General features: G+C 71.7%; 1 protein-coding gene across 1 annotated transcript; it reads left to right on the forward strand.

Annotated features, from left to right (window-relative positions):
• LOC134051392 (SCO-spondin-like) lies at window positions 1-26109 on the forward strand. The gene is made up of 64 exons (XM_062505118.1): window positions 1-86; window positions 717-911; window positions 991-1073; window positions 1636-1994; window positions 2345-2447; window positions 2584-2742; window positions 2832-2917; window positions 3000-3116; window positions 3563-3782; window positions 3866-4106; window positions 4569-4707; window positions 4826-4952; window positions 5192-5364; window positions 5462-5683; window positions 5757-5928; window positions 6090-6336; window positions 6896-7076; window positions 7151-7245; window positions 7364-7620; window positions 8013-8147; window positions 8481-8680; window positions 9211-9338; window positions 9412-9521; window positions 10111-10260; window positions 10425-10518; window positions 10842-11242; window positions 11640-11870; window positions 12162-12854; window positions 13105-13187; window positions 13605-13818; window positions 14108-14260; window positions 14620-14760; window positions 14836-15036; window positions 15156-15306; window positions 15376-15614; window positions 15753-15834; window positions 15941-16161; window positions 16425-16580; window positions 16971-17150; window positions 17444-17566; window positions 17846-17969; window positions 18113-18241; window positions 18358-18449; window positions 18541-18928; window positions 19230-19444; window positions 19517-19997; window positions 20115-20362; window positions 20455-20655; window positions 21209-21406; window positions 21767-21934; window positions 22092-22223; window positions 22315-22591; window positions 22896-23051; window positions 23132-23181; window positions 23356-23520; window positions 23597-23710; window positions 23791-23932; window positions 24138-24463; window positions 24713-25029; window positions 25141-25236; window positions 25320-25380; window positions 25472-25602; window positions 25706-25856; window positions 25998-26109. Exons 1-64 carry the CDS (start codon window positions 1-3, stop codon window positions 26018-26020), a joined length of 11733 nt encoding a protein of 3910 aa, XP_062361102.1. The 3' UTR covers window positions 26021-26109.
• The last annotated feature ends 393 nt before the right edge of the window (window positions 26110-26502 follow it).

The following is a 26502-nucleotide window of genomic DNA, read 5'->3' on the forward strand; positions in this document are numbered from 1 at the left end:
ATGGCCGGAGTGAGGTGGCCGGGGATCGCTGGGGGAGTCGTGGCCACCACGGTGCTGTGGGTGACAGCCGTGGGGGCAGCCACAGGGTGAGGAACTGGGAATGGGTGTGGGAACTAGGAATGGGGAATGGGAATGGGAAAGAGCTGGGAATGGGAATGGGAATGGGAATGGGAATGGGAATGGGTGTGGGTGTGGGAATGGGAATAGGAATAGGAATGGGTGTGGGAACTGGGACAGAGAGCTGGGAATGGAGAATGGGAACTGGGAATGGGAGTGGGAGCTGGGAATGAGAACAGGGAATTGTGAGTGCAGAATGGAGATCAGGGATTGGAACCAGGAACGGGTGGTGGGAATGGGGTGGGTGCTGGGATGGGTGCCAGGAGCTGGGATGGATCCCTAGTGGGTGCTGGGATGGGTGCCAGGAGCTGGGATGGATCCCTAGTGGGTGCTGGGATGGGTGCCCAGACTGGGGATTGATGTGCTGGGTGCCAGACAGGAGCTGGGCTGGGGCTGGGATTGTGCTGGATGCTGCTGGATCCCAGGTGGATCCTGGATGGATCATGGGCAGACCCCAGGCAGATCCCAGGATGATCCCAGGTGGATCCCAGGTGGATCCTGGATAGGTCCCAGTGGATCCTGCATGGATCCCAGATAGATCTTGGTGGATCCTGGATGGATCCTGGTGGATCCCATGTGGATCCCATGGGTGCCCGCAGGCGCTGGTGCGAGCGGCCGGTGCTGCTGATGGAGCAGGAGGAGGTGACGCCGCGGCGCGAGGCCGCGGTGCCGTGTCCCAGTTTGTACCAGTACAGCCTGGCCGGGTGGCAGCTGGACCGGGACCGCATGCACCGGGAACGCGGGAATTCCCCCGGGGACGCCGGCACCGACCCCCCCCTCTGCTACATCTACCGGTGAGCCCGGGGGGATGTGGCACAGGGTGACACCGGGTGACACCGGGTGACACCGGGTGACACCGGGGTGTCCCCGCAGCCCCCCAGAGATGCAGCCGGTGGTCCGGAACCGCACAGAACGTGGCTGCTGCCCTGGCTGGAGCGGCGCCCGCTGCACTGAGGGTGAGGGGGACACGGGAGTGGCACCCGGGGACGTCCCCGCTGTGCCATCCCCACTGGGAGCTGGGATGGGCATCATTCCCACCCACATTCCCAGAGGGTGCTGGGGGGTATGCTGGGAGCAGTGATGGGTGCCAGGATGGATGCTGGGAGTAGGAATGGGATCAGGGATGGGATCTAGGATGGGATGTGATATGGGAGCTGGGAGCTGGGATGGGATCTAGGATGGGGGCCGGGAGGTGGGATGAGATCTGGGATGGGGGCTGGGAGGTGGGATGGGATCTGGAATGGGTGCTGGGATCTAGGGTGGGATCTAGGATGGGGGCTGGAAGCTGGGATGGTGTCTGGGTTGGGGGCTGAGAGCTGGGACTGGTGCTGGATGAGTTCCGGAAGCCGAGATGGGAACTGGGAATTGGGATGGGAGCTGGGATGAGTGACATTCCCACCACGTCGCTGCCGGTGTGACACCCTCACTATGCCATTCCCATCGGGTGCCAGGATGGGTGCTGGGGTGTGTGCCATCCCCCCGTGACCCTTGGTGTCACCCACCATCCCCGTGCCACAGGCCCCGGCTCCCTGGGCCGCTGTTTCAGCGCGTGGCAGTGCCAGGACAGCGCCGGTGGCCACAACGGCAGCGCCATGAGCCGCGCCGAGTGCTGCCAGCACCCCTGGGGACACAGCTGGCGCCGCGGGGACACCGGGGACACCGGGGGGCCCTGCCTGCCCTGCACCCGCCTGCCCCTGGGTGGGGACGGGGGGTCCCCGCGCCACCGCAGCCCCCCGGCCACGTGCCAGGCCTGGGCCGGGACGCGATTCCGCACCTTCGATGGGCGGCACTTCGGCTTCGGCGGGACCTGCCGGTACAGCCTGGCCACGGCCACCGACGGCACCTGGGACGTCACCATCAGCCTCGGACACCCCCGGGTACCGGGCCTGGGCGGGAGGGCACGGGGGGATCACTCAAAGTCACCGCTGGCATTGGGATGGGGCTGGGAGGGACGTCGGGAATGGGGATGGGTGACAGCACCTGGGATACCCAGACACTGAGGGGGGACAGGGTGGGTCATTGGGGTCATCGGTCCTGTTCCCAGAGGTGGAATGGGGCCTGGGAGCGGGGATGGGTGCCAGGATGGGTTTTGGGGCTGGGTAGGTTTGGGAGCCAGGATGGGACCTGGGATGGGGTTTGGGGCGGGACCTGGGACAGCACAGCCATGGGTCCATCCCTGGTGACCGTGACACACCTGAGTGTCCCAGTGCCACCCCCACTGGCACAGGTGCTGCACATGACCTTCGGGACGGACACAGTGCTGGCCGAGGGACGGAACGTGTCCGTGAACGGGGCAGCGGTGCCGGAGGGACGCCCCTACCTGCACAAAGGTGAGGTTCCCCAAGGCCAGCAGCCTGGGCCAGGGGGAGAATGAGCCCCCAGTGACACCAGGAAGTGCCAGGAGACGGTGATCGATCAGCTGCCACCGGAATCCCTGTCCCCATCCCACCCAATCCCCTCGTGCAGGGCTCGGTGTCACCTGGCCAGGTGACTGGGTGGCTGTGGCCAGCAGCCTGGGTGTGCGGGTGGCCTGGGACAGGAACCTGGCAGTGACAGTGACAGTGGAGCCTGAGCTGCGCGGTGCCACCTGGGGGCTCTGTGGCACCTACACCGACGACCCTGCGGGTGAGTTCCACCCTCCCAGTGCCACTCCCACCCCACCCGCGGGGCCGGGGGGACACCCCCCATGGCCCCACCCTCCCTGTCCCCCCCAGACGACTTCGTGCTCCCTGACGGGGACATCGCTGCCTTCGCCGCTGCCTTTGGCAACGCCTGGAAGGTGCCAGTGGCTGGCACAGAGGTACCTGAGGGGCCAGGGTGACACCCCGTGCCCTTTGGGGGTCCCCGGGGGTCTTCCCTGCTCTGAGGGACCCCCGGCTCAGCCCCCATGTAGGGACGTGCCAGAGGGTGCCACCAGGTGTCGCCCAGGTGAGATGGCACCGGCGGTGGCCACGTGTGGGCGGCTGCTGGCCCAGCCCTTCCAGCAGTGCCACGGCGAGGTCAGCGGCACCGGGGGATCCCGGGGGGCTTGAGGGGGTCCCAGGGGGGTCCTGAAGGACTCTGGGATGTCCTGGAGGATCCACGTGGTCCCAGGGCTGTCCCGGGAAGTACTGGGAGGCTCCTGGGAGTTCTGGGGGATCCCAGAGTTGTTCTGGGAAGTCCTGGGGGCGTCCCGGGAGCTTCTTGGGGGGGGGGGGGAGTTGGGAGGGTCCCAGAGGATTCTGGAGAGTCCTGGGGAGTCCTGGAACTTCCTGTGGGGTTCTGAAAGATCCCAAGGGGTCAAGGCAGTCAGGAGTCCAGGGGTGTCCTGTGGGAAGTTTTGGAAGGTCTGGGAAATTCCAGGGGGTTCTTGGGCATCTCTGGGGAGGTCCTGGGGGTCCCGGGGAGTCCCGGGGTGTTCTGTGGGGTTTTGGAGGATTCTCACTTCTGTTCGCCCCCCCACCAGGTGGACCCCAGCGGGTTCTACGCAGCGTGTGTGGCACTGCTGTGCGGGGACGGGGACCCCGTGTCGTCCCCCCGACCCCTGCCACCCCCTGGTACCCTGTCACCCCCCGTGTCACCCCCCCGTCCCCCGCCCCCCGCCGCCTGCGACACCTTCGCCGCCTACGCCCGGGAGTGCTCCCGCCGCCAGCTCCATGTCCCCTGGCGCCATCCCGGCTTCTGCGGTGGGAACTGGGGGGGGTCCCCTCCCCTTCCCGCCCCCTCCCCGCGGTGCCGCCGGTGCCACCGCGGTGTCCCTGCCCCGCAGAGCGCCGCTGCGACGCGGGGCAGCGCTTCTCGGACTGCGTGTCGCTGTGCCCGGTCACCTGTGCCACCGCGGGCAGCGCCGGGCAGGGCGCCTGCCACCGCCACTGCCACGGCGGCTGCGAGTGCGGCCCGGGGCTGGCCCGGGACGGGCCGAGCTGCGTCCCCTCCGCCGCCTGCCCCTGCCACCACCGGCGACAGCGCTACGAGCCCGGCCAGAGCATCCGCCAGCGCTGCAACCGCTGGTGGGTGGCACCGCGGTGATAGAGGTGGCGCCGGGCTGGCACCCGCTGGGTGTGACCCCGCTGATGGGCAGCCCCAGGGTCCCTTTTTGGGTGTCCGCTCCCATCCTGGTGTCCTCCGTGATGTCCCCTGACCCCGGGGTCCTGTAGCGTGTCCCGCTTCATGCCAAGTTCCCCGTGACATGTCCCCCCTTATCCCAGTGTCCCCTGGGACGTGTCCCCTATTATCCCAGTGTCCCCCATTATCCCATTGTCCCCTGGGACGTGTTCCCCATTATCCCAGTGTCCCCTATAATCCCAGTGTCCCCTGGGACGTGTCCCCCATTATCCCAGTGCCCCCTGGGACATGTCCCCCATGCTGGCGTCTCCTGCGGTGTCACCCCGGGGTCCCCTGCAGTGTCCCCCCTTTAGCCCAGCGCCCCCCCCGGCGGTGACTGGTGTCCCAGGTGTCCCCGGTGTCCCCAGCACATGCGAGGGCGGGCGCTGGCGCTGTGAGCATCAGCGGTGTCCGGCCGAGTGCGCGGTGCTGGGGGGACGTCACTTTGTCACCTTCGACCGCCGCCGCTTCTCCCTGCCCGCCACCTGCGCCCACACCCTGCTGGAGGTGAGGGGACACGGGGGACATCGGGAGGTGGCCGCCGCAGCGGTGACGGGGCGGTGTTCTGGTGGTGGCCCTGGTGGCAGGGCTCTGTAGGGGGGTGTCACCGCGTCTCTGTCCCCAGGACTTCGTGGCGGGGCGGCTTCTGATCACAGCCGAGCACGAGCCCTGTGCCACCCGCCGGCCCCTGGGCTGTCCCCGCACCCTCACTGTCACCACCAGCCGCACCACGGCCCGGCTGCACGGCACAGGTGACACACCTGGACAGGACTGGGACCGACACCGGGACCGGGGTCATCCACCCGCCCTGGTGGCGTTGTGGCAGCGCGAGCTCTCATCCCTGTGCCCATCTCCCACGTCCCCACGGCGGTGGGTGACCTCCCAGTGCCAGTTCCCGAGTCGCGGTGGCAGTGGGAGCCATCCCAGAGCGTGTCCCTGGTGTTCCTACGGCCCGGTGGCCACCCCATGGTGCCACTGCTGTCGTCCCCAGGGGAGGTGACAGTGGCCGGGCGAGAGGTGACGCTTCCCTTCTCCGGTGCCGAGCTGAGCATCCGCCGCGCGTCCTCGGCCTTCCTGCACCTGCAGGTGCCCGACGCCCACGTGCTCTGGGGCCTGGGGACCCCCGACACTTTCATCACCCTGCAGCCCGCCATGGCCGGCACGGTGAGAGGGACCCCCGGGACCCGCGGATGCCCCGGCGGTGGGGGGGGGGGGTCCCGGTGGGGTGAGGGTGTGCTGGGCTCTGTCCTGCTCCGGCCAGGTGCGGGGGCTCTGCGGGACCTTCAACGGGGACCAGAGCGACGAGTTCACGACACCGGAGGGGGACGTGGAGCCGGGAGTCGCCGCCTTCGCCAACGCCTTCCGTGCGGCCGGAGCCTGCCCTGCGCTGGGCCCCGGCATCCCCGATCCCTGCGACGGCTTCCCCGGGAGCCGGGAGCGCGCCGAGGCCGCCTGCGCCGTGCTCATGGCACCGGCGTTCCAGGTGAGGGCCCCGGCACGGGGGCGAGCGGGGACGGTCGACATGGCCGTGACGGTGTCCCCTCCTCCGGTAACAGCCGTGTCACCGCGTGGTGGATCCGGAGCCGTTCCTGGAGCTGTGCCGCTGGGATGTGTGTTCCTGCCGGGAGCGGGAGCGGGATCGCTGCCTGTGCACGGCGCTGGGAGCCTACGGCCGGGAATGCGCCCGGGACGGGATGGAGCTGGAGTGGAGGAACCGGAGCCTCTGCGGTGGGATGGGATGGGATGGGATAATGGGATGGGATAATGGGATGGGATGGGATGGGATGGGATGGGATGGGATGGGATGGGATGGGATGGGATGGGATGGGATGGGATGGGATGGCATGAGGTGACACCTGCCCCCCGGTGACCACCCCATGTCCCCTCAGACGAGCCATGTCCAGGAGGGCAGCAGTACCGGGACTGCGGGGGTCCATGTGGCCGTTCCTGCTTAGAGCCCCCCAGTGCCAGTGACTGTCCCCCTCCGGACGCCCTCTGTGTCCCCGGCTGTCGCTGCCCCCCGGGGCTGCTGCTGGCCCAGGGGGGGCAGTGTGTCCCCCCTGCCGCTTGCCCGTGTCCCCGCGGTGCCCGCCTGTATCCCCCCGGCGCCCACATCCGCCGCGGCTGCCAGGCCTGGTGGGTCCCAAGGGAATTTGGGGGTCGCGGGGAGTTTTGGGGGGGCTGGAGTGTCACCCACAGGACGGGGATCACCCAGGATGTGGCAGTGAAGGTGACACGTGATGAAAACCCTGCAGCCCGGTGTGACGCCCCACGGGACAGGGGGGGTTTTGTGCCGTGTCCCACCTTGGGGACAGTGACGGGGCCCCGGCACCCCCGGGGGACTGGGGGGGGTCCCTCAGTGGGATGTGGGTTCCTGGGGGATGGGGGTGCGGGGGGGCCGGTGGGATTTGGGTGCTGGGAGATGAGGATGAGGGTGCAGGGACCCCGCTGTGGGGGGCTCGGTGGGTTTTGGGGGATGAGGGGTAGGGATGGCGACATGGGGACCGCGGCTCGGGGGTCTCAGCAGAATGGGGAGCTGGGGCTTGGGGGATCCCGATGAGGGGGCTCGGAGAGTGCTGGGGATGGGGGCCCCAGCGGGGAGTTCGGTGGAATTTGGGTTCTGGAAATGGGGGCAGAGGGACCCCGAAGAGGGGGTCTCAGCCGGACGGGGTCTCTTCCTCCCGTTCCCCCGCAGTGTGTGCGCAGGGGGATCGTGGCGCTGCGCCCCCGCCCCGTGTCCCCCTGCCCCGCGCTGTCCCCCGGGGCTGCTGCACGCTCCGGGGTCCTGCCTGCGCCGCTGCGACCCCGCGGAGCCCTCCGGAACCTGCGGCGGCCCCGCCGACGGCTGCGTGTGTCCCCCCGGGACCCTGTTCCTGGTCGGTGTCACCCCCGGGGGGATGGGGGTGTGCGGCTCCCCCCCGAGCCCCTCCTCATCGCGGTTTGCTCGCAGGGCGGGCGCTGCGTGTCACCGGACGAGTGTCCCTGTCACCACGGCGGGCAGCTGTACCCGCCCAACGCCACCATCGCCCGCGACTGCAACGCCTGGTGGGAGACCCCCGGACACCCCCAGACCCCCCGGGACCCCTGTCAGCCCCCAGACCCTTGCCAGACCCTCGGAGACACCCTGTCAGCCCCCGCGGTGGCACCGAGCCTGTCCCCGCAGCGTGTGTCGGGGACAGCGGTGGCACTGCGGGCGCGAGGAGTGCGCGGGGACCTGCGTGGCCACGGGGGACCCCCACTATGTCACCTTTGATGGCCGCGCCTTCACCTTCGCGGGGGACTGCGAGTACCTGCTGGCCCGCGAGGCCACCGGGCTCTTCGCCATCACCGCCGAGAACGTCCCGTGCGGGGCCACCGGTGTCACCTGCACCAAGTCCGTGGTGGTGGCCATGGGGAACACCGTGGTTCACATGCTGCGTGGTGAGAGGGGACATGAGGACAATGGGGACATGGGGGACATTGGGGACATGAGGGACACCGTGGTGCACATGCTGCGGGGTGAGAGGGGACATGGAGGGCACACGGGGACATGTGAGCGTCACCCACGGTGACATCCTGGCTCGGGCTGCACGGGGTGGGGACCCGAGGGGACACGAGAGACACACAGGAGGTCACGGAGGACCGTGGGGGGTCACGGAGAACCGTGGGGGGACACGGAGGGAGACGGGGAAGTAACGGGGTGACCCACAGTGACACCCCAGCCCCGTCGCGGCAGGGTGGGGTATGGGGTGGGGGGGAGCATGAGGGGATGAGGGGGACACGAGGGGATGTGGGGGGACACGTGGGGGTGACCCTCTGTGCTGCACCGGCAGGGCGGGAGGTGACAGTGAACGGGGTGGCCGTGCGACCCCCCAAGGTGTTCGGGGGGTCGGGGCTGGCGCTGCAGCGCGCGGGGCTGTTCCTGCTGCTCCTCACGCGCCTGGGGGTGGCCGTGCTGTGGGACGGAGGTGAGACCCCGGGGGGACACGGGGGTGACACGGGAGTCGCTGGGAGTGGCTGTGCTGTGGCACGGAGGTGACACCCTGGGTAGGGTTCCCCAGTACTGGGGGGCTGTGGGGGGGGTCCCTAGGGGTGGTGGTGGTGCCGTGGCGGTGTCACCACGGCGGGGTCCGCGGTGCCACCGCGGGGGGGTCACCGTGCGAGTTCCCTGGTGCCACATTCGGCCCGCAGTGCTGCTGGGCAGTCCGGAAGGGTGACCGTGGGGACCGGGGGGTGCCATCGGTGCCGTGGGGGGTCCAGGGTGCCATGGGTGTCACCTCTGCCACCCTCCGTGCCCGCAGGGACCCGCGTGTACGTGCGCGTGTCCCCGCGGCTGCGCGGGCGCCTGGCCGGGCTCTGCGGGAACTTCGACGGCGACGCCGAGAATGATTTTGGGAGCCGGGACGGGGCCCTCGAGGCGACCCCCGAGATCTTCGGGGACTCCTGGCGCCTCAGCCCGCTCTGCCCCGAGGCCGACGGCCACCGCCCGCACCCCTGCGATGTACGGGGACGGGGGGGACATGTGGGGACGAGGTGACACGGGGAGGCACAAGGGGATGCGGAGAGCTGGCAGGGGGACACGGGGGATAGACAGGGGGACACAAGGAGCTGGCAGGGGGACAGTGGTGGACGCAAGAGGGGAACGTCGGAGGGTACAAAAGATCACGGGGCTGTAATGGCCGAGGCCAGGGAAGGAGTCAAATCCCAGACGGGAGGGGAATGAGGAGGTGCCCGAGTCTTGGGCTGAAATTCTCATGAAGTCTCATCCCTCGCACTTGGGGTGTGCTGCCCCCTGCGATTCCCGCAAAATTTGCCCTGAGCCAGGACAAGGGGGGGACACGAGGGTCAGTGGGGGCCCGACTGGGGGGAGACACGCGGGAGCTGATGGAGTGTCCCCTGCCAGGACAGCCCCAGATGCCGGGGACTGTGGGGGGTGGTGGGGGACACGGGAGGCTGGGGGCTGGTGGCCCCAGGGGCGGCGGGGCTCTCGCATGTGGCACACCTGGGGGTCTGACGGGGTGTCCCCCCCAGGAGAGCCCCCAGCGCTCGGCCTGGGCGCGGGGTCGCTGCGGGGTCCTGCGGCACCGGCTCTTCGCTCCCTGCCACGACCTGGTGCACCCCCAGCGCTTCTACGAGTGGTGCCTGTTCGACGCCTGCGGGTGAGTTTGGGGGCTCGGGGGGTCCCCAAGCCCCGGGGTGAGTCCGGGCCCTGTCCCACGGCGCGTGCCTCAGGTGTGACAGCGGCGGGGACTGCGAGTGTCTGTGCACGGCCCTGGCCGCCTACGCCGAGGAGTGCGGCCGGCGGGGGAGACCCCTGCGCTGGCGGAGCCAGGAGCTGTGCCGTGAGTCCGGGGTCTGGGGGGACACGGGGGTACCGGGAAGTTCCGGGGATTTCATCCCACCTGGGGCTGTGCCGTGAGTCCGGGATCTGGGGGGACACGGGGGTACCGGGAGGTTCCGGGGATTTCATCCCACCTGGGGCTGTGCCGTGAGTCCGGGGTCTGGGGGACACGGGGAGGTCCCGGGGGGCACAGGGGGCTATGGGGCACGGGGGGGAGGGGGTCCCATCCTGTGCCGTGAGTCTGGGGGGGCTCGGGGAGAGCGCAGGAGGCTCGGGGGGAGCCCGGGGACACAGGGAGGCTGGGGCTGAGCCCCCGGTGGGATGTGCCGGGGTTGGGGGCCGGGCAATGGGTCTGGGGGTGCAGAAGCCCCCCAGGAGGCTATGGGGCAGCGGGGGTCCCAGGCTGTGGGGTGAGGGGGGTGCAGAAGCCCCCCCATGGGGTTATGGAACGGGAGGAAAGGTCCGGGCCGTGCCCCCCCATGGGGTTGTGGGACCGAGGGGGGATCCAAGAGCCCCGCGTGGCATTAAGGGGGTCCCAGGCTGTGGAGTGGGGCATTCCAGCTCCCCCCTAACCCCCCCAATCTCTGCAGCCCTGCAGTGCGAGGGGGGGCAGGAGTACAACCCCTGCGGCCCCCCCTGCCCCCCCACCTGCCGCGACCTCGGCCGGGATCCCCCCGAGCTGTGCGGGGCCCTGGGGTGCCTCGAGGGCTGTTTCTGCCCCCCCGGGCGGGTCCTGCACGGTGAGGGGGGGCGCAGCGCCTGGGGGCTGGGAGGGGGCGCTGGGGACGAGAGGGGTTTGGGGGGCTGGGGGGAGGGAGGTGGCCGGGGAGGGAGCTGGGTGGGGGACTGGGGGGTCCTGGAGGCACTGGGGGACACGGTACCACCCCTGTGCGCCCCCCCGCAGACGGGCGGTGCGTGGAACCCCCCGCCTGTCCCTGCTTTTGGGACGGCTTCGCCTTCCCGGCCGGGGCCACCGTGACCCAGGGCTGCAGCAACTGGTGAGGCACTGGTGTATACTGGGATCCCGGGATATGGCGTGCTGGGGTCCTGGGACAGCGGGGTGTGGGGACACTGGGACACCGGGACACTGGGACATGGGGACACCGGGTAAATGGGATATTGGGGTACTGACATCCCAGGACATTGGGACACCAGGACAGGAAGACACTTGAATTTGGGAATACTGGAACACTGGACCAGGACACCAGAACACCGGGGCGCACTGGGATAATGGGACACTGACCGGGACTCCGGAGCTTGGGGACATTGGGATCCGGGGCCCCCCGGCCCCTAATGAGTCCCATCCGTGTCCCGCCCCCAGCACGTGCCTCGAGGGGCGCTGGCAGTGTCCCCCGACCCCGTCCCCGTGTCCCGCCGCCGCCGGCTGCGCCCCGTGGGAGTTCCGGTGCCGGGGCGGGGGTCTCTGCGTGCCGGGGGCCTGGCTCTGCGACAACGAGGACGACTGCGGGGACGGCTCGGACGAGCTGTGCGACCCCCCCTGCGCCCCCCAGCAGCCCCGCTGCCCCGGCGGGCGCTGCCTGCCCTGGGGGGCCCGATGTGACGGTGTCACCCACTGCCCCGACGGCTGGGATGAGGCGGGGTGTCCGGGCCGGCCCTGCGCCCCCCCCGAGTTCGCCTGTGCTGGGGGTCGCTGCCTCCCCCCCGCCCGGGTCTGCGACGGGCGGCTCGATTGTCCCCCCGGGGACGACTCGGACGAGGCGGGTGAGTGAGCGCGGGGGGCTCGGGGGGTCCGGGGAATAGGCGGGGGGGGGGGGGGGGGTGCCGGGAGTTTTGGGGTCCTGGGGAACTAGAGAGCCTCACACTAAGGGTCCCTGAACCCCCCATTCCCGGGGGTCTGTGCCCCACATTGAGGGTCCCTGAGCCCCCCATTCCCGGGGGTCTGTGCCCCACACTGAGGGTCCCTGAACCCCCCATTTCCGGGGGTCTGTGCCCCACACTGAGGGTCCCTGAACCCCCCATTCCCGGGGGTCTGTGCCCCACATTGAGGGCACCTGCAGATCCCGGGGATGGGCGCAGCTCGGGAGTCCCCGAGGAGCAGAGGATTGTCTGTGCCCCACATCGGGGTGCCCGTGCCCACTTGAGGGTCCCGTCCCCGCAGGCTGCGCCCCCCGGTGCGGGCCGGGGCAGTTCAGGTGCGGGGGGGGCAGGTGTGTCCCGTACCCCAATCGCTGCGACGGCCGCGACGACTGCGGGGACGGCAGCGACGAGAGCGGCTGCGCCTGCCCCGAGGGGCACCTGCCGTGCCCCGGAGGGGGCTGCCAGCCCCCCGCCGCTCTCTGCGACGGCCACCGCCACTGCGCCGACGGCGCCGACGAGGCCGACTGCCCCGGTGAGGGGCGGGGGCGGAACACCGCTCTGGGAACCCCACCTGTGCCCCGACCCCTTTGTCCTGGGACCACCCCACCGGGAACCCCCACCTGGGGAAGACCCCCCCCGCCCCACCGAGAACCTCCCGATCCAGGGACTCCCCCCACCCCGGGGACTCCCTACCCGGCAATGCGCCCTTCGGGGACCCCCACCCCCTGACCTCCTCACCCAGGGACCGCCCCCCACACCTGGGACCTCCCCCCCACTTTGGACACTCACGGCGGCCGTGTCACCGCTGTCCCCGTGTCCCCAGCTCGGGCCACCTGCGCCCCCGGGACCGTGCCCTGCCCCGACGGCTCCTGCGTGGCGGAGGTCGCCGTGTGCGATGGCGCTCGCGACTGTCGCGACGGCTGGGACGAGAGCCCGGCGGGGTGCGCTGTGGCACTGCCCCCCGCGCCGCTGTCACCTGTCACCGACACTGTCACCGCTGTTACCGACATTGTCACCGCTGTCACCGCCGACACTGTCATCGCGGTCACCAGGGCCATCGGCACTGTCGCCAACACTGTCACTGTCAGTGATGCTGACACTATCTCAGACACCGTCCCCGACAACGCTACTGCCACCGCGGCTGTCGCCGACACTGTCCCCGGCACCGACGATGTCCCTGACACCGACACTGTCCCTGTCACCGACGCTGCCCCTGACACCGACACTGTCCCCGGCACCGCCAACGCCTCGGCAGCGCCGTGTCCGGCCCGGTCCCTACGCTGCGACAACGGCGGCTGCGTCCCGCGGGGGTGGCGCTGTGATGGCGACAGCGACTGTCCCGATGGCAGCGACGAGGGAGGCTGCGAGCCCCCGTGCGCCCCCGGCCACCTGCCCTGCGACCCCCCCTGCGACCCTGGACGCGCCCCCTGCGCCCCCTCCTGCGTCCCGCCGAGCCTCCTCTGCGACGGCGTCCCGCAGTGTCGTGACAGCGCCGATGAGAGCCCCCAGCTCTGCGGTGAGACCCCCGGCATCCGTCTCTGGGGACATCTGAAGGGAGGGGGTCTGGGGGTCCCCCCCGTGTCGCCTCCTGAGGACCCGAGGGTTCGGAGGGGGAAATCTGCTGGTTCCCTTGGGGAGGAAATGGGAAACTCAGCAGGGAGGGAGGTACCCCCAACCACATCCCCCTACCCCGCGAGCCCCTCAGAGACCCCCGGGGACCCCCCTGAGTCCCCTGCGGACCCCTCAGACCCCTCCTGTCTCCCCAGAGGCCCCCGGCCCCGGGAGCAGCCCGGGGGGTCTCTGCGCAGAGTTCGACTGCGGGGACGGGGAATGTGTCACCTTCCATCAGGTATCGGAGGGCCAAGGGAGACCGCCCCCACCCGGGCTACCGCGGGGTCCCGGCCCTCGACCCCTCCCGGTGCTGCCATGGAGCCCCCGCAGTTTCCCCGATCCCTCCTGCTGTCACCCCCGTGTCCCCGCAGTGTCCCCGATCCCTTTCCAAGGACACCCAGGTGTCCCCTGCGCCCTCCCGGTGTCACCCCGATGTTCCCTCGATCCTTCCCGCGATGTCCCTGACTCCCTCCCAGTGCCATCCCCCTGTCCCCTGTCCCCTCCCGGTAGCCCTAACTCCCCTAACCCCCTCCACGGTGTCACCCCAATGTCCCGGCGTCCCACGACTCCCTCTCAGTGCCACTTTAGTGTCCCCCAGCTCCCTCCCATGTCCCCATTACCCCTTCCCCCCGTTGTCCCCGCGCTGTCCCCGCAGGTGTGTGACGGGCTGCAGGACTGCGGCTCTGCTGGGGACGAGCGGGGCTGCGGCCTCTGGGGTCCCTGGGGTCCCTGGGGGTCCTGCAGCCGCCCCTGCGGGCCCGGGGGGCAGCGCCGCACGCGGGGCTGTCACCAGAGTCACCCCGGGCTGCTCCGGGGGTGCCGGGGACCGCGCGAGCAGGAGAGACCCTGCTTCCACCGGGCCTGCCCGGGTGAGAACGGGGGGACCCCGGAGGGTTTGGGGGAACCTGGGCACCCCGGGGGGTTTTGGGGGCCGGGGGGTGTTGGGGTCCCCGGGGCAGCGCGGGCAGGAGCAACCCTGATACTGCCACGTGTGGGGACCCTGGGGCGTGGGGAGGTCGGGGGAGTTGGGGTCCCATGGGGTACCTGAGGGATTTGGGGGTCCCCCCATGGTTCAGGCTGCCCGGGGGGTTCAGGGGTCCCACAGTACGAGGGTGTTGGGGGTTCTGAGGGCCCCCTTAACTCCCCCCCCTCCCGCAGTGGACGGCGCGTGGGGCCCGTGGGGACCCTGGTCCGACTGCCCGGGTGGCTGCGGGGGGGTCCGGCTACGCAGGAGGGGGTGCCAGCCCCCCCAGAACGGCGGCCGCGCCTGCGAGGAGCTGCCCGGGGGGAGCCCCGGAGCCCTGGAGATGGGTGGGTGCGAGGGGAGGGCGGGGGGCTCGGAAGGGGGGTCTGGGGCTGTGGGGTCCCATGGGATGAGGGAAGCCCACGGGGCGGGGGTCTCGGAGTGGTGCTGCGGGGGGCACAGTGGCGTGGGGGGGTCCCGGTGGGCTCCGTGGGACAGATGAGCTCCGCTGTGGGGTGGGGGACGCTCGGTGGGTGCGGGGTCTTCTCAGGGTGAGGGGGCTTGGTGGGACGGGGGGTCCTGGTGGGACAGGGGGGCTCATGGCTGGGTCCCCGTGGGATGGGAGCCTCCACGGAGCGGGGGTGTCCTGGGGGAACAGGGGGGGCTGGTGGAGCCGGTGATCTCCGTGTCTGACCCCTGTCCCCAGCCCCCTGTGCCCCGGGGGGGTGCCCCAACGCCTCGGAGTGTGCGGAGGGGCTGCGCCCCCTCCCCTGCGCCCCCTGCCCCGCCTCCTGCGCCGACCTGGCGGCCGCCGTCACCTGCCCGCGCCCCCCGCCCTGCCTCCCAGGTGAGGGGGACACTGGGGGGGCTTAGGGGGGCTCCCCAGTGTGAGGGGCACCCCTGACTCCCCCCGCCCCCCCAGGGTGCTGGTGCCCGGCGGGGCAGGTTCTGGACGCCCCCGAGCCCGGCGCGGGGGTCGCGGGGTGCGTGCGGCCGCGGGAGTGCCCGTGCCGGGCCGGGGGGCGCAGGTACCCCCCGGGCGCCACGGTGCCGCTCGGTTGTCGCCTCTGCACCTGCCTCGAGGGGCACCTGCGACACTGCCGCCCCCACCCCGGCTGCTCAGGTGGGTCCCGGCGCGGGGCGATGTCCCGGGGACACCCGGGGGTCCCCCGGCTGTCCCCGCGGGGGCGCCCGGGGTTCCCCGGTGCTGGCGGGTCCCAGGTGACCCGGTGTCCCCCACAGTGGACTGCGGGTGGTCGTCGTGGTCTCCGTGGGGCGCGTGCGCGGGCACCTGCGGGACCCCCGGCGTGCAGTGGTCGTTCCGCAGCCCCTCGAACCCGGCCCGGCGCGGGGGGGGCCGGCACTGCCGCGGCATCTACCGCAAGGCCCGACGGTCAGCGGTGCCCGGGGGGTGGCGAGGGGGCTGGGGGGTCCCCCGGGTGTGTGACAGTGCCACCCGCAGGTGCCGCACGGCGCCGTGCCGGCGCTGCCACGAGCGGGGCCGGTGGCGCGTCCCCGGCGAGCGCTGGCGAGGGGACCCGTGCCAGGTGTGCCAGTGCCTGCCAGGTGGGGCCGTCCGGTGTGTCCCCTACTGTCCCCTCCGCGACTCCGCCTGTCCCCAGGTGAGCGGGGGACGCGGGGCGGGGCGGGGCGAGCCGCAGGTGACGATGGCGGTGACGGTGTCGGTGTCCCCAGGGCCAGGTGCTGCGCCAAGGCGGCGGCGGCTCCTGCTGCACCTGCGGCCCCGCGGGTGAGTGGGGGGTCCCGAGGGATCCCAGGGAGGTGGGGGTGACCCCCAGCCCCTCGTGCCCGTCACCGCCGTGTCCGTCCCTGCTGCAGGTGACAACGCCACGGCCACCCTGCCCGGGATGGTGACAGCGCTGCTCACCCCCGCGCCGGCCGAGACCTCCGGCAGCCCCGGGTACGAGAGGGGCAATGTGGAGCGCCGGGATTTGGGGGTCCCCAAAGCTGGGGGGGCACTGGGGGTGCTCCCCGCTGACCCCTCTCCCTCCCTCTGCCCCTTCCAGCCCCACGGCCGGGCCCGAGGGGCCGCCCCGGCCTCCCACGTCAGAGGGGCCCGGAAGCGCCGAGACCCCCCGGGAGCCCCCCGGGGGCACCACCAGAATCGCGACCCCGCCCGAAGACACCCTGAGACCCCCCGGAGGCTCCACAACCCCCCCCGAGCCCCCCCAGCTCCGTGCGTTGCCCTCGCTGGCTCCCACGGGGGTCCCCGCCGCGACCACCCCAGGTGAGGGGACCCCGGGAGGTGGGGAGGAAAGCCCCCCCCTTGAACGGCCCCCCGGGAATGGGGAGTCCCGATGGAAGGGGGAGACGAGCCCCTAAAACATCCCCCAGGGCCGGGGCATTCCTGGGGAGCGGGGGGCAAAGCCCGGCTCATGGCCTGGGGGTCTGCGGGGGTCCAAAATTGGGAACACCGAGGTTGGGGGATGCAGGGAGGGGCCCCAACACTCGGGGGTCACCCTGTCCTTCCCCCTCCCCCGCGTCCCACAGGCTGCCCCCCCCCGCCCTGGGGTGGGTGGGGGTCCTGCAGCCGCTCCTGCGGGGTGGGGATCGCTCTGCGGCGCCAGAGGGAGACCCCGCCCGAGGGGGGCTGCGCCCACCCCCCCAACATCGACAGCCGCGTCTGCTTCCTGCGAGCCTGCCCAGGTACCCCCAAAACGCGGACCCCCGAACAGGAGACCCCCAGCAGGATTGGGGACCCCCCGGTTATGGCTGGAACCCTCAGTGCGGGCTGGGCCCCCCACTTTGGGGTGGGATCTGCGGGGCTCTGCGTGGGGTGGGACCCATCCCCATTTCCGGGCTGGGACCCCCAAAGTCTGGGGACCTCCACAGTGAGTGGGACCCCCATCCCCAGGCCGAGGCGGATCCTCAGGGGGTCTCGGGGGGTTTGGAGTGAGGGGGTCTCGGTGCCCACTCGGGGGTTCCGGAGGGGTCCCCAAGGCGGGGTCGCCAAGGGCTCTGGGTTAGGGGGTGCAGGGGGGGGCCCTGGGCCAGGGTGGGGGTGCTGACCCCCCTGACCACCCCGTGTCCCCCCAGTCGCGGGCGGGTGGGCGCCCTGGGGCTCCTGGAGCCCCTGCGACGCCCCGTGCGGGGGGGGACAGCAGACCCGCCGCCGCAGCTGCAGCGACCCCCCCCAAAAAAACGGGGGGCAGCCGTGCGAGGGAGGGGCGCTGCAGAGCCGGCCCTGTAACCTGAGGCCTTGTGGGGACTCCCCAGGTACGGGGCGGCACGGGGGGTGGGGGAGACCCCTCCAACCTTGTTCCCCCGTCCCTAAATGCACGCCTGGTCCCCTCGAGCCCCCAAACCCCCAGGGCCCACCCCAACCCCCTAAAATCCCCTAAATCCCCCCCTAAAGTCCCTCCGACCCCTCCATCCCTGACTGCTCCAATCGCCTCTCCCATCCCTGACCCCCCTGCTGCCCCCCTCTTCATCCCAAATTTCCCCCAGCCCCCCGAACCTCCCCCGAGTCCCCCCTTTCCCCCCCGCTGACTTCCCCGTGTCTCCCCCAGCCTGCCCCCCCCAGATGCTGCTGGTACCCCCGGAGGGGTGCGAGGATCTGGGGGTCCCCCCCTGCCCCCCCACCTGTGCGGACCTGAGTGGGAACAGCTCATGCCCGGGAGGCTGCGAGGAAGGTCAGGGGGCGTGGGGGAAGAGTCTGGGGGACACGGGGGGGGTTGGGACGGTCCCAGGAGGGTCTCGGGGGGGGTGGCTTGGGTGAGGCTCGTGGGGGGCACAGGCGGATTTGGGGGATTTGAGGGAATTTGGGAACTTCGACGTGCACAGAGAGGGCTTGAGGGGGCTTAGGGGGAACTTGGGGGGGGGGCATGGAGCAGTGTGGGAAGTGGGGAGGATTTAGGGGGCATTGGGAGGGGTACAGGGGGTGAAGCCCCCTGAACCACCCCCACCCCCAGGCTGCCGGTGCCGGCCTGGGCTGGTCCTGCATGGGAGCGACTGCATCGAGCCCGGGTACCCCAACACCCCGCTGTACCCCAGCCCCTCCATAGCCCAGACACCTCTGTACCCCAAATCCCACCTGTACCGTGAGAGCTTCTACACCCCAAACCCATCTGTACCCCAAATCCCGGTGCTGGGCATCCCCAGAACATGGGGGCCCCTGAACACTGGGGGCCTCCTAGGGGTTCCCCGGGATTTGAAGTTACTCCCCCTTTTCCCTCCAGCGCCTGTGGGGTCCCTGCGGGGGTGTTGGGGGACCCCAGGAATCGGGGCGCCCCTGAATCCTGCGGGTGGTCGCGCTGGACCCCCTGGACCCGCTGTGACTGTGACACCGGGACCCGGCAGCGCTTCAGGTGAGGGGCTGCCCCACAGCGGGGGGTTCTGACCCATAGTGGGGGGTCCTGATCCATAATGGGGGGTCCTGACCCATACCAGGGTTCCTGACCCATAACGGGGGCTCTCCCCACAGGTCTCCCACCAACCCCGCGGCCGCGGAGGGCGGTGCCCCCTGCACTGGGAGCCCCCGAGAGGTTCGGGGCTGTCCCGAGCTCTGCGGACCCGGTACGTGCCAGGATCCCCCCGAGACCCCCGGAGTCGGGACTTCGGGGTGCCACTGCGGCCCCTGGACTGCCTCGTGTCCGTCTGTCCGCAGAGCCCGGGAGCACGGGACCACCCGGGGCCACCGAGGCGCCCACCGAGGTCCCCGAGTCCCCAGGGTCGCCGTGGGGCACAGAGACCCCAGAGCCCGCAGAGTCGCCGGGGGTCCCGGAGCCCACGTGGGGCACGGAGCCCCCGGAGCCCGCTCATGGCCAGTGGTCGCCCTGGGGGCCCTGGGGAGGCTGCAGTGCCCCGTGCGGGGGGGGCGAGCGCTGGCGGCGCCGGGGATGCGGGACCCCCCCGTGCCCGGGGCCGGCCCTGCAGAGCCAGAGCTGCCACAGCCACGTGTGTCGCGGTGAGTGCGACACGGGCACCGCGACACGGGGTATCCCGACAGGGACCCTCATCCGGACACCTGACCCAGAGACCCCCTACCCGGAGATGTGACCCAGAGACCCTCACCCAGGGACCCCGGGACAGGGACCCCCGCCCAGACACCCTCACCCAGCGATGTCACCCGGAGCCCCCGAGCACAGACCTCCGTGTCCCGGAGCCCTGCCCCAGAGACCCCAGAGACCCCCAGGGCTCTGCCCCTCATTCCCTCCCCACACTCACCCCGTGGGGCGCTGAGCCGGGCGTTGTTGAGGGGAAGAGGCCGGTGTTTTGGGGTGTTGTTTTGGGGTGTTTTTTGAGGAGGCTCCTTCCCCAGGTACTGAGCGTTTTTTGGGGGGTGGGGGGATGCAGAGGCCGGGTGCCCCCCCGGCCGGACCTTCCGCGAGTGCGGGGAGGACTTCGGGTGCCCCCGGAGCTGCGCCCACCTTGGGGGGGCCGTAGGGTGCGCGGAAGGGTGCCAGGAGGGCTGTCACTGCCCCCCCGGGACCTTCCTGCACCGCCACACCTGCCTGCAGGTGAGACCCCCCGGGAGACCCCCCCCATGGGTGCTGCCCCCAAGTCCTCGAGTAGGAATTATTGGAGGGGAGGGAAATCTTGGAGTTTAGGTTGGGGTCCACAAATCTACGGGTGCCCCTCAGAGTGGCTGGGGGTCGCGGGGTGGGGGTTCCCGGTTTGTGGGGGTCCCCTGGGCCATGGGGGCTACGTGGGGTCCCCCCCGGCAGAGTCGGGGGGTCCCTGGTCTGTGAGTGACCCCTGGGGCAGTGGAGGGTCCCCAGAGTGCTTCTATGGGGTAGTGGGTGCCCCGTGGGTGCCCCCCAGGATGGTGGGTGCCCGCCGGGACAGTAGGGGGTTCATGGGGGTCCCTGGGCCTGTGGTTTGTGGCGCTTCGGGCTCTCTGGGTCTGTGGGCGCCCCCCGGGCGCCCCCCACCCCCGGCTCAGCCCCAGCAGTGCCCCTGCTCGGTGCCGGCCGCGCTGCTGCCGGGGGGCACGCCCGGAACCGCCCCCGGGACCATCCCCGGGACCACCCTCGGCCCGGAGACCTCCAGGACCCCCCCTGAGGACCCCCAGATCCTGGAGCTGCAGCCGGGCGGGACCCTGCACGTGGGGTGCGCCCACTGGTGAGAAGGGGACACCCCTGGGGGGGCTCCTCCACCACCCCGGGGTCATTCCCCACGACCCTTCCCCACCCCTCTGCTCCCCCCCCAAACACTGATTCCCCCCTTTGCCCACCCCAGCTCGTGCATATGGGGCCGCCTGCGCTGCGCCCCCCCTGGGGGCTCCCCCTGCAACGAGACCCCCACGGAGACCCCGAAGTGCCCGAGGCCCCCCTGCGCCGGTGGGTCACGGCCCCGCGGCCCCCTTCCCCGCCCGGGGGGTCCCAGCCCCACCGAGGGGGATCCCGGCGGGCCGGGGGTGTCACCGGTTGTTTCTCCCCCCACAGCGGATCTTGGCCCCACATCTGATCTCAGCCCCACAGCCCCAGGTGAGGGTCTCCAAGGGTCCCCATCCCCCATGCCGCCCACGCCGGGGGTCTCCCCCGCCCCACGCCGCCCCACTGACGGACCCTTCTCGCAGGGGACGAGGAGGAGGAGGGGGCGTCCCCGGCGGTCCCGGTGGTCCCGTGGGGGCCGTGGGGGCCCTGGGGTCCCTGCAGCCGCACCTGCACCGAACCCGAGACCCCCGCGAGCCGGAGCCGCCGCAGGGACTGCGAGGGGGGAAACTGTGGGGCGGGGGACAGCACCCAGAGCAGGGCCTGCAACCTGCCCCACTGCCAGGGTATGGGGTTATGGGGTTATGGGGGGGATCCTGCAACCTGCCCCACTGCCAGGGTATGGGGTTATGGGGTTATGGGGGGGATCCTGCAACCTGCCCCACTGCCAGGGTATGGGGTTATGGGGTTATGGGGGGGATCCTGCAACCTGCCCCACTGCCAGAGTATGGGGCCATGGGGTTATGGGGGGGATCCTGCAGCCTGCCCCACTGCCAGGGTATGGGGTTATGGGGTTATGGGGGGGATCCTGCAACCTGCCCCACTGCCAGGGTATGGGGTTATGGGGTTATGGGGGGGATCCTGCAACCTGCCCCACTGCCAGAGTATGAGGTCATGGGGTTATGGGGGGGATCCTGCAGCCTGCCCCACTGCCAGGGTATGGGGTTATGGGGTTATGGGGGGGATCCTGCAGCCTGCCCCACTGTGAAGGTACGGAGGTTTGGGGGGCCCTGGGGTCCTGCTCCACTGCGGTCGGGGGGGGGGGGGTGGTTCTGGAGGGTCCCTGCCCCACTGATGGGGACCTGTGGGGGTCCGACTGACATTGGGGTTCCCCCGCAGCTCCCCCCTGCGTGACCCCCCCGTGCCCGTGCCAGTGGAGTCCCTGGGGGCCCTGGGGGTCCTGCTCGCGGCCCTGCGGGGGGGGGCAGCAGCGGCGGCTCCGCGCCTTCAGCCCCCCCGGCCCCGGGGACCCCTGGTGCCCCCAAATCCAGGGGGGCCACGAGCAGCGGCGGCCGTGCGGGGTGACGGCATGTCGGGGTGCGGGGGGGCTCCGGGGGGGGGGTTGATATCGGAGGGCTGGGGGGGTTGGGTGGGTATGGGGGCCATGAGGTGATTGTAGGAGGACAGTGGGGGGGGAGGGGCTGGGGGATATTGGGGGTGCTGCGGGAATGGAGGGAGATGGAGCTGGGGCCTGGGGGGATGATGGGGGGTTTCAGAGGAGATTGGGGGGCTCTGGGAAGCTCTGGGGACTTTGTGGGGGACTGTGGGGCTGTGAGGGATTGGGGGGCTCGGGGGCGGTGGCTGGGTGGTTCAGAGGTGGTGGGAGCTGGGGGGCATTGGGGGTCTCAGAGTGAATCCGAGGGGTTCCGGGGGTCACCCCTGTCCTCCCCCCTTCAGTGAACGGCGCGTGGTCCCCGTGGGGTCCCTGGTCGCGTTGTGACGTCACGTGCGGGGGGGGCCGCTCCGTGCGCAGCCGCTCCTGCTCTCGGCCCCCCCCAAAAAACGGGGGCAGCCCCTGCCCCGGTGTGGGGCACGAGCTGCGGGTCTGCAACCCCCGGCCCTGCGGTACGGGAGTGAGGGGGGGCACCGGGAGGGACTGGGGGGACTGGGAGGGACTGGGAGGCACTGGGGAGCCGGCAGGGTCACTGAGGGGCTCCGGTCGAGGCACTGGGGAGGCTCGGTGGGGTCCTGGGGATGTCGGGGTGCTGACGGTGCCCCCCAGGCCCGCGGTGCCCCCCCGGGCAGACTCTGTCCCCCTGTGCCAGCCGGTGCCCGCGGAGCTGCCGTGACCTACAGGAGGGGGTGTCCTGCGAGGGGGGGGCTCCCTGCGAGCCCGGCTGCCGCTGCCCTCCCGGTGAGCGCCCCCCCCGTGCCCCCCGAGACCACCCCTGTGACCTCCCCCGACCCCAGCCCCTCCTGAGCCGTGTTCCCCCCCCCCCCCCCAGGGACCCTGGAGCAGGACGGGGGCTGCGTCCCCCCAGCGCTCTGCGAGTGCCTGGATGCGGGGGGGCACCTATGGGTGCCGGGGGGGGGCGGGCACCCCCGAGGCTGCCAGAACTGCACCTGCGCGGGGGGGCGGCTGCGCTGCGTCCCCGGGGGGTGTCACCCCCCCACTTCCGCCCCCGGGACCCCCCCCGGGACCCCCCCGTGCACCTGGAGCCGCTGGAGCCAGTGGGGAGCCTGCAGTGTCACCTGCGGGGGGGGGCGGCAGGAGCGGTACAGGTGAGGAGGGCACACTGGGGGGACACGGGGGGGACACGGGGGTTGTGGGGGGGACACGCGGCACCTTGGGGGGGTGCCGTGGGGACACAGAACTCGGGAGGGGACGCGGTGTCTTTTGGGGAGGTCAGGACCCCGGGGGGCACACGGCACCTGTGGGGGCGGGCCGTGTCACCTTGGGGACGCACAGCTGGCACTGGGAGGGACACGAAACCCACGGGGGCGACACCACGCTGGGGGGGGCTGCTGTGCCAACCGTGTCCTCGCCGCTCACGCCAATGCCCCGTGTGACCCCCCTGCACCCCAGGACTCCCATTCCTCCCGAGGGTGCGGGGGGACCCTGCGGGGACCCTCAGGAGGAGGTTCGGGGATGCGAGGAGAGCCCGTGTCCCCCTCTGTGCCCCTGGGCGGGGGGCGAGCGGGGGCTGGGCGAGCTCTGGAGCCCCGGCCCGTGCCGGCAGTGGTGAGTTGGAGGGGCCGGGGGGGTCGGGGGAGGTCTGAGGGACCCCCACCCCCACCCACCGCGTGTGTGTCCCCCCGCAGCACCTGCACCCCCGAGGGACCCGAGTGCTGGGACACCCCATGTGCGGCCGGTATGGGGGGGGGTCTCAGGGGGACTGGGGGGTCCTGGCAAGGGCACGGGGGTCACGCAAGGCATTGGGGGGCTCTGGAGGGGTCCTGAGGGGTCTGGAGAATTCGGGGGGATGGTGGGGGGTCCTGAGGTTCCTGGTGACTCTGGTGCCCCCTCGTCACCCCTTCCCCCCAAGAGCCGTGTGACTGGAGCCCCTGGGGGTCCTGGGGACCCTGCGGAGACCCCTGTGTGGGGGGGTCCCGCCTGCGCCATCGGCACCCCCTGAACCCCGAGACCCCCGGGCGGGCGTGTGCGGGGATCCGGACTCAGAGCGAGAGCTGCACCTCCACCACCTGCCCAGGTAACCCCCTGGGGACCACCTCCCTTCTCCCTTGCGACCTCCGCCCCGCGGGTGCTGAGGTCCCGCGTACCCCCAGATCCCGGGTGCGGCGGCGGTGGCCGGACCCTCAGTCCCTGCGCCGGGCGGTGCCCCCGGACCTGCGCCGACACCTGGGCCCAGGTGCTGTGTCTGCAGGGCCCCTGCGAGCCAGGTACGGCCGGGGGGCCGCCCCGCCACCCTCGGGTGTCGCCTGTGTCCCCCTAACACCCACGGGTGCCCCCGTGCCCGCAGGGTGCCGCTGCCCCCCCGGGCAGCTGCTGCAGGACGGGCACTGCGTCCCCCTGAGCGGCTGCCGCTGCGGGACACCCGGAGGGGGCAATGGGAGCCGCGAGGTGACCCCGGGGGACGCGACCCAGATCGGGTGTCACAACTGGTGGGTGACACCGCGGAGGGGGCACGGGGGGATGGGCAGGGCTGGGCGGGGGACACGATGGGTAGGCACCATCGCACGGGGACAGACACGGGGGTGGGGGACACGGGGGGATGGAGCGGGGACAGCGGGATGGGCGCCGTGGTGGTGCCACACAGCGGAGCCCCACGTGCCGTGACGGTGACACGCGTGTCACCCCCCCCTGCAGCACCTGCGAGAACGGGACCTTGAGCTGCCCAGGGCTGGCGTGTCCCTCCCCGGGGCCCGCCACACCCGCTGTCCCCGTGTCCCTCTGGTCCTCCGTGTCCCCTCTGTCCCCCTCGACCCCTCTATCCCCCTTGTTCCCCCTCTCTCCCGAGCCCCCCCTGTCCCCCGCCGTGTCCCCCTGGTCCCCCTGGTCCCGCTGCTCCCGCAGCTGCGGCGGCGGGACCCGGACGCGTCACCGGCAGTGCCGGGAGGGCCCCGGGGAGGCGTCGCGGTGCGGGGACAGTCCCGGGGAGGAGACGGCGCCGTGTAACCTCCAGGAGTGCCCCGGTGAGAGAGCGGGACACCGCGGGACAGGGAGGGAGGAGGGAGGGACGGATTGAGGGATGGGAGATGGAGGGGTTGGAGGTAGCGAGGAGAGGAGGGAGGGATGGAGGCTGATGGGTGGAAGGCCGGGGAACTGGAAGGAGGGAGAGCCGGGGCTCAGGGCGGTGTCGGCGAGATCCGCGCTGCAATTCCCGGTGCAATTCCCGCTGCGATTCCCGCTGCGATTCCCGGTGCCGTTGCCGGTGCCCCCAGGCTGCCCCCCGGGCGAAGTATGGCTGGACCCCGGCCCCGCCTGCGAGCGCAGCTGCCAGGACCTGGCGGAGCCCCCCGGGACTTGCGGGGGGATCCCCGCGACCCTCGGAACCTCCGGATCCCCCGCGACCCCCGGAACTCCGGACACTTCCAGCACCTCCGGGATCCCCGCGACCCCCATAACCCTCGGCACTCTCGGGACCCCCTCGGCCTCCCCCCCGCGCTGTTCCTGCGCCCCCGGCCGGTACCGGAACGGCTCCGGGCAGTGCGTGAGCGCGGGGAGCTGCGGGTGCCGGCACCGCGGGGCGCTGCGAGCGGTGAGCGAGGCAGGGAGCGCGGGGTGGGGGTCTCTAATCCCGTGTTTCGGGGTCCATAATCCCGTGTTTAGGGGTCCCTGACCAATATTTGGGGTCCCTGGGCCCCTCCAGGCCGGTAGCGAGTGGCAGGAGCAGTGCGGGACCTGTCTCTGCTCCGAGGGACGCGTCACCTGTACCACCTCCTGCCCCGTGCTCACCTGCCCGGAGGTGAGGGGCTCCGGGGGCGGTGCGGGGGCGGTGCGGGGGGGGGGGTCTCCGCGGGCAGGGGCTGAGCCTGGGGGTCCCCGCAGGGCACGGAGCCGGTGCGGGAGCCCGGGAGCTGCTGCCCCGTGTGCCGGGACGAGTGGCCAGGTGAGACCCCTCACCCGGGGACCGGGGGAAGAGGCGGCTCCAGAAGCCCTTCCCCCCCCCCCGCTCACACCGGACCTTCCCCACCGAGCAGAGGAGCCCCCCGGGCCGTGCCGGCTCCTCACGGCGCTCCGGACCATCGCCAAGGGCGCGTGTGTCCTGCGGGGTGTCCGTGTCACCTACTGCGCGGGGGCTTGTCGCTCCCGCACCGCCGTCAGCGCCCAGGTAGGCGGGGAGAGGGAAACCCCAGACCCGCTCCGCAGTGCCCGGGCGGGGTGCGGGGGCTCGGGGGACGTCCCCCTGTCCCCGTGACCGCGCTGTCCCGCAGGAGCCGTACGTGCGGTCGCTGTGCGAGTGCTGCAGTTACCGGCTGGACCCCGCCCGGCCCGTGCGGGCGCTGTTCCTGCCCTGCCCCCGCGGCCGCCCCCGGCCCGCGCTGCTGCCCCGCATCGCCGAGTGCCACTGCGAGCCCTGCCGGGGTGCGGGGGGAACGGGGGGAGCGGGGGCGGACACACGGAGCCGCTGCGGGATGAGGGTGGGGGTTGCCAGGGGGTGTTGTGGGGCGGGAGGGGGTCCTGGGGAGCACCCGGGGGTGACACCCGGAACCTCCTGTCCCGCAGGCGGGGACTTCACCCGGCGATGAGGAGCCCACCGGACGCGACCCCTCCCCACCCCTCCCGTGTCGGCATCGAGGAGTTTCTTATCGATACCAATAAACCACCAATAATCGATGAAATTCGATAATCGATAATTAATCATTGACCGATAATCTTACCCGGGGGGGTGCTGAGATGAACTAGGGGACTCGGGGGGCGGCACTGAGAGGATCTGGGGGTCTCGGGGGGGCACTGGGGTGAACTGGGGGTCTCGGGGGTGGCCGTGGCTGCAGTTTCTCCCACCACCGCCCCAGAGAAGCAGCGGGTGGGAGGGTCCAGACTCCTCCGGGACGCGGGGACACCGCGGGATGGACAGTGCGGGATGGACACTGTGGGATGGACACCGCGGGGTGGACACTGCGGGATGGAAACTGTAGAATGGACACTGAGATGGACAGTGCGGGACGGACACTCTGCGGGACACCCAAGGGGACTCCAGCAGGGACGGCGGTCACACCCTCCCTCCTTC

The sequence above is a fragment of the Cinclus cinclus genome, chromosome 1 (genome assembly GCF_963662255.1).
Source record: "Cinclus cinclus chromosome 1, bCinCin1.1, whole genome shotgun sequence".
Taxonomy (NCBI): Eukaryota; Metazoa; Chordata; class Aves; order Passeriformes; family Cinclidae; genus Cinclus; species Cinclus cinclus.

Excerpts from the sequence above, each read along its gene's own strand:
- LOC134051392 (XM_062505118.1), top strand. The coding sequence starts at position 1 with ATGGCCGGAGTGAGGTGGCCGGGGATCGCTGGGGGAGTCGTGGCCACC. Across the intron at positions 10,261-10,424 it reads CCCCGGGCGGGTCCTGCACG|ACGGGCGGTGCGTGGAACCC; the intron begins GTGAGGGGGGGC and ends GCCCCCCCGCAG. Across the intron at positions 17,970-18,112 it reads CTGTACCCCAAATCCCACCT|CGCCTGTGGGGTCCCTGCGG; the intron begins GTACCGTGAGAG and ends TTTTCCCTCCAG.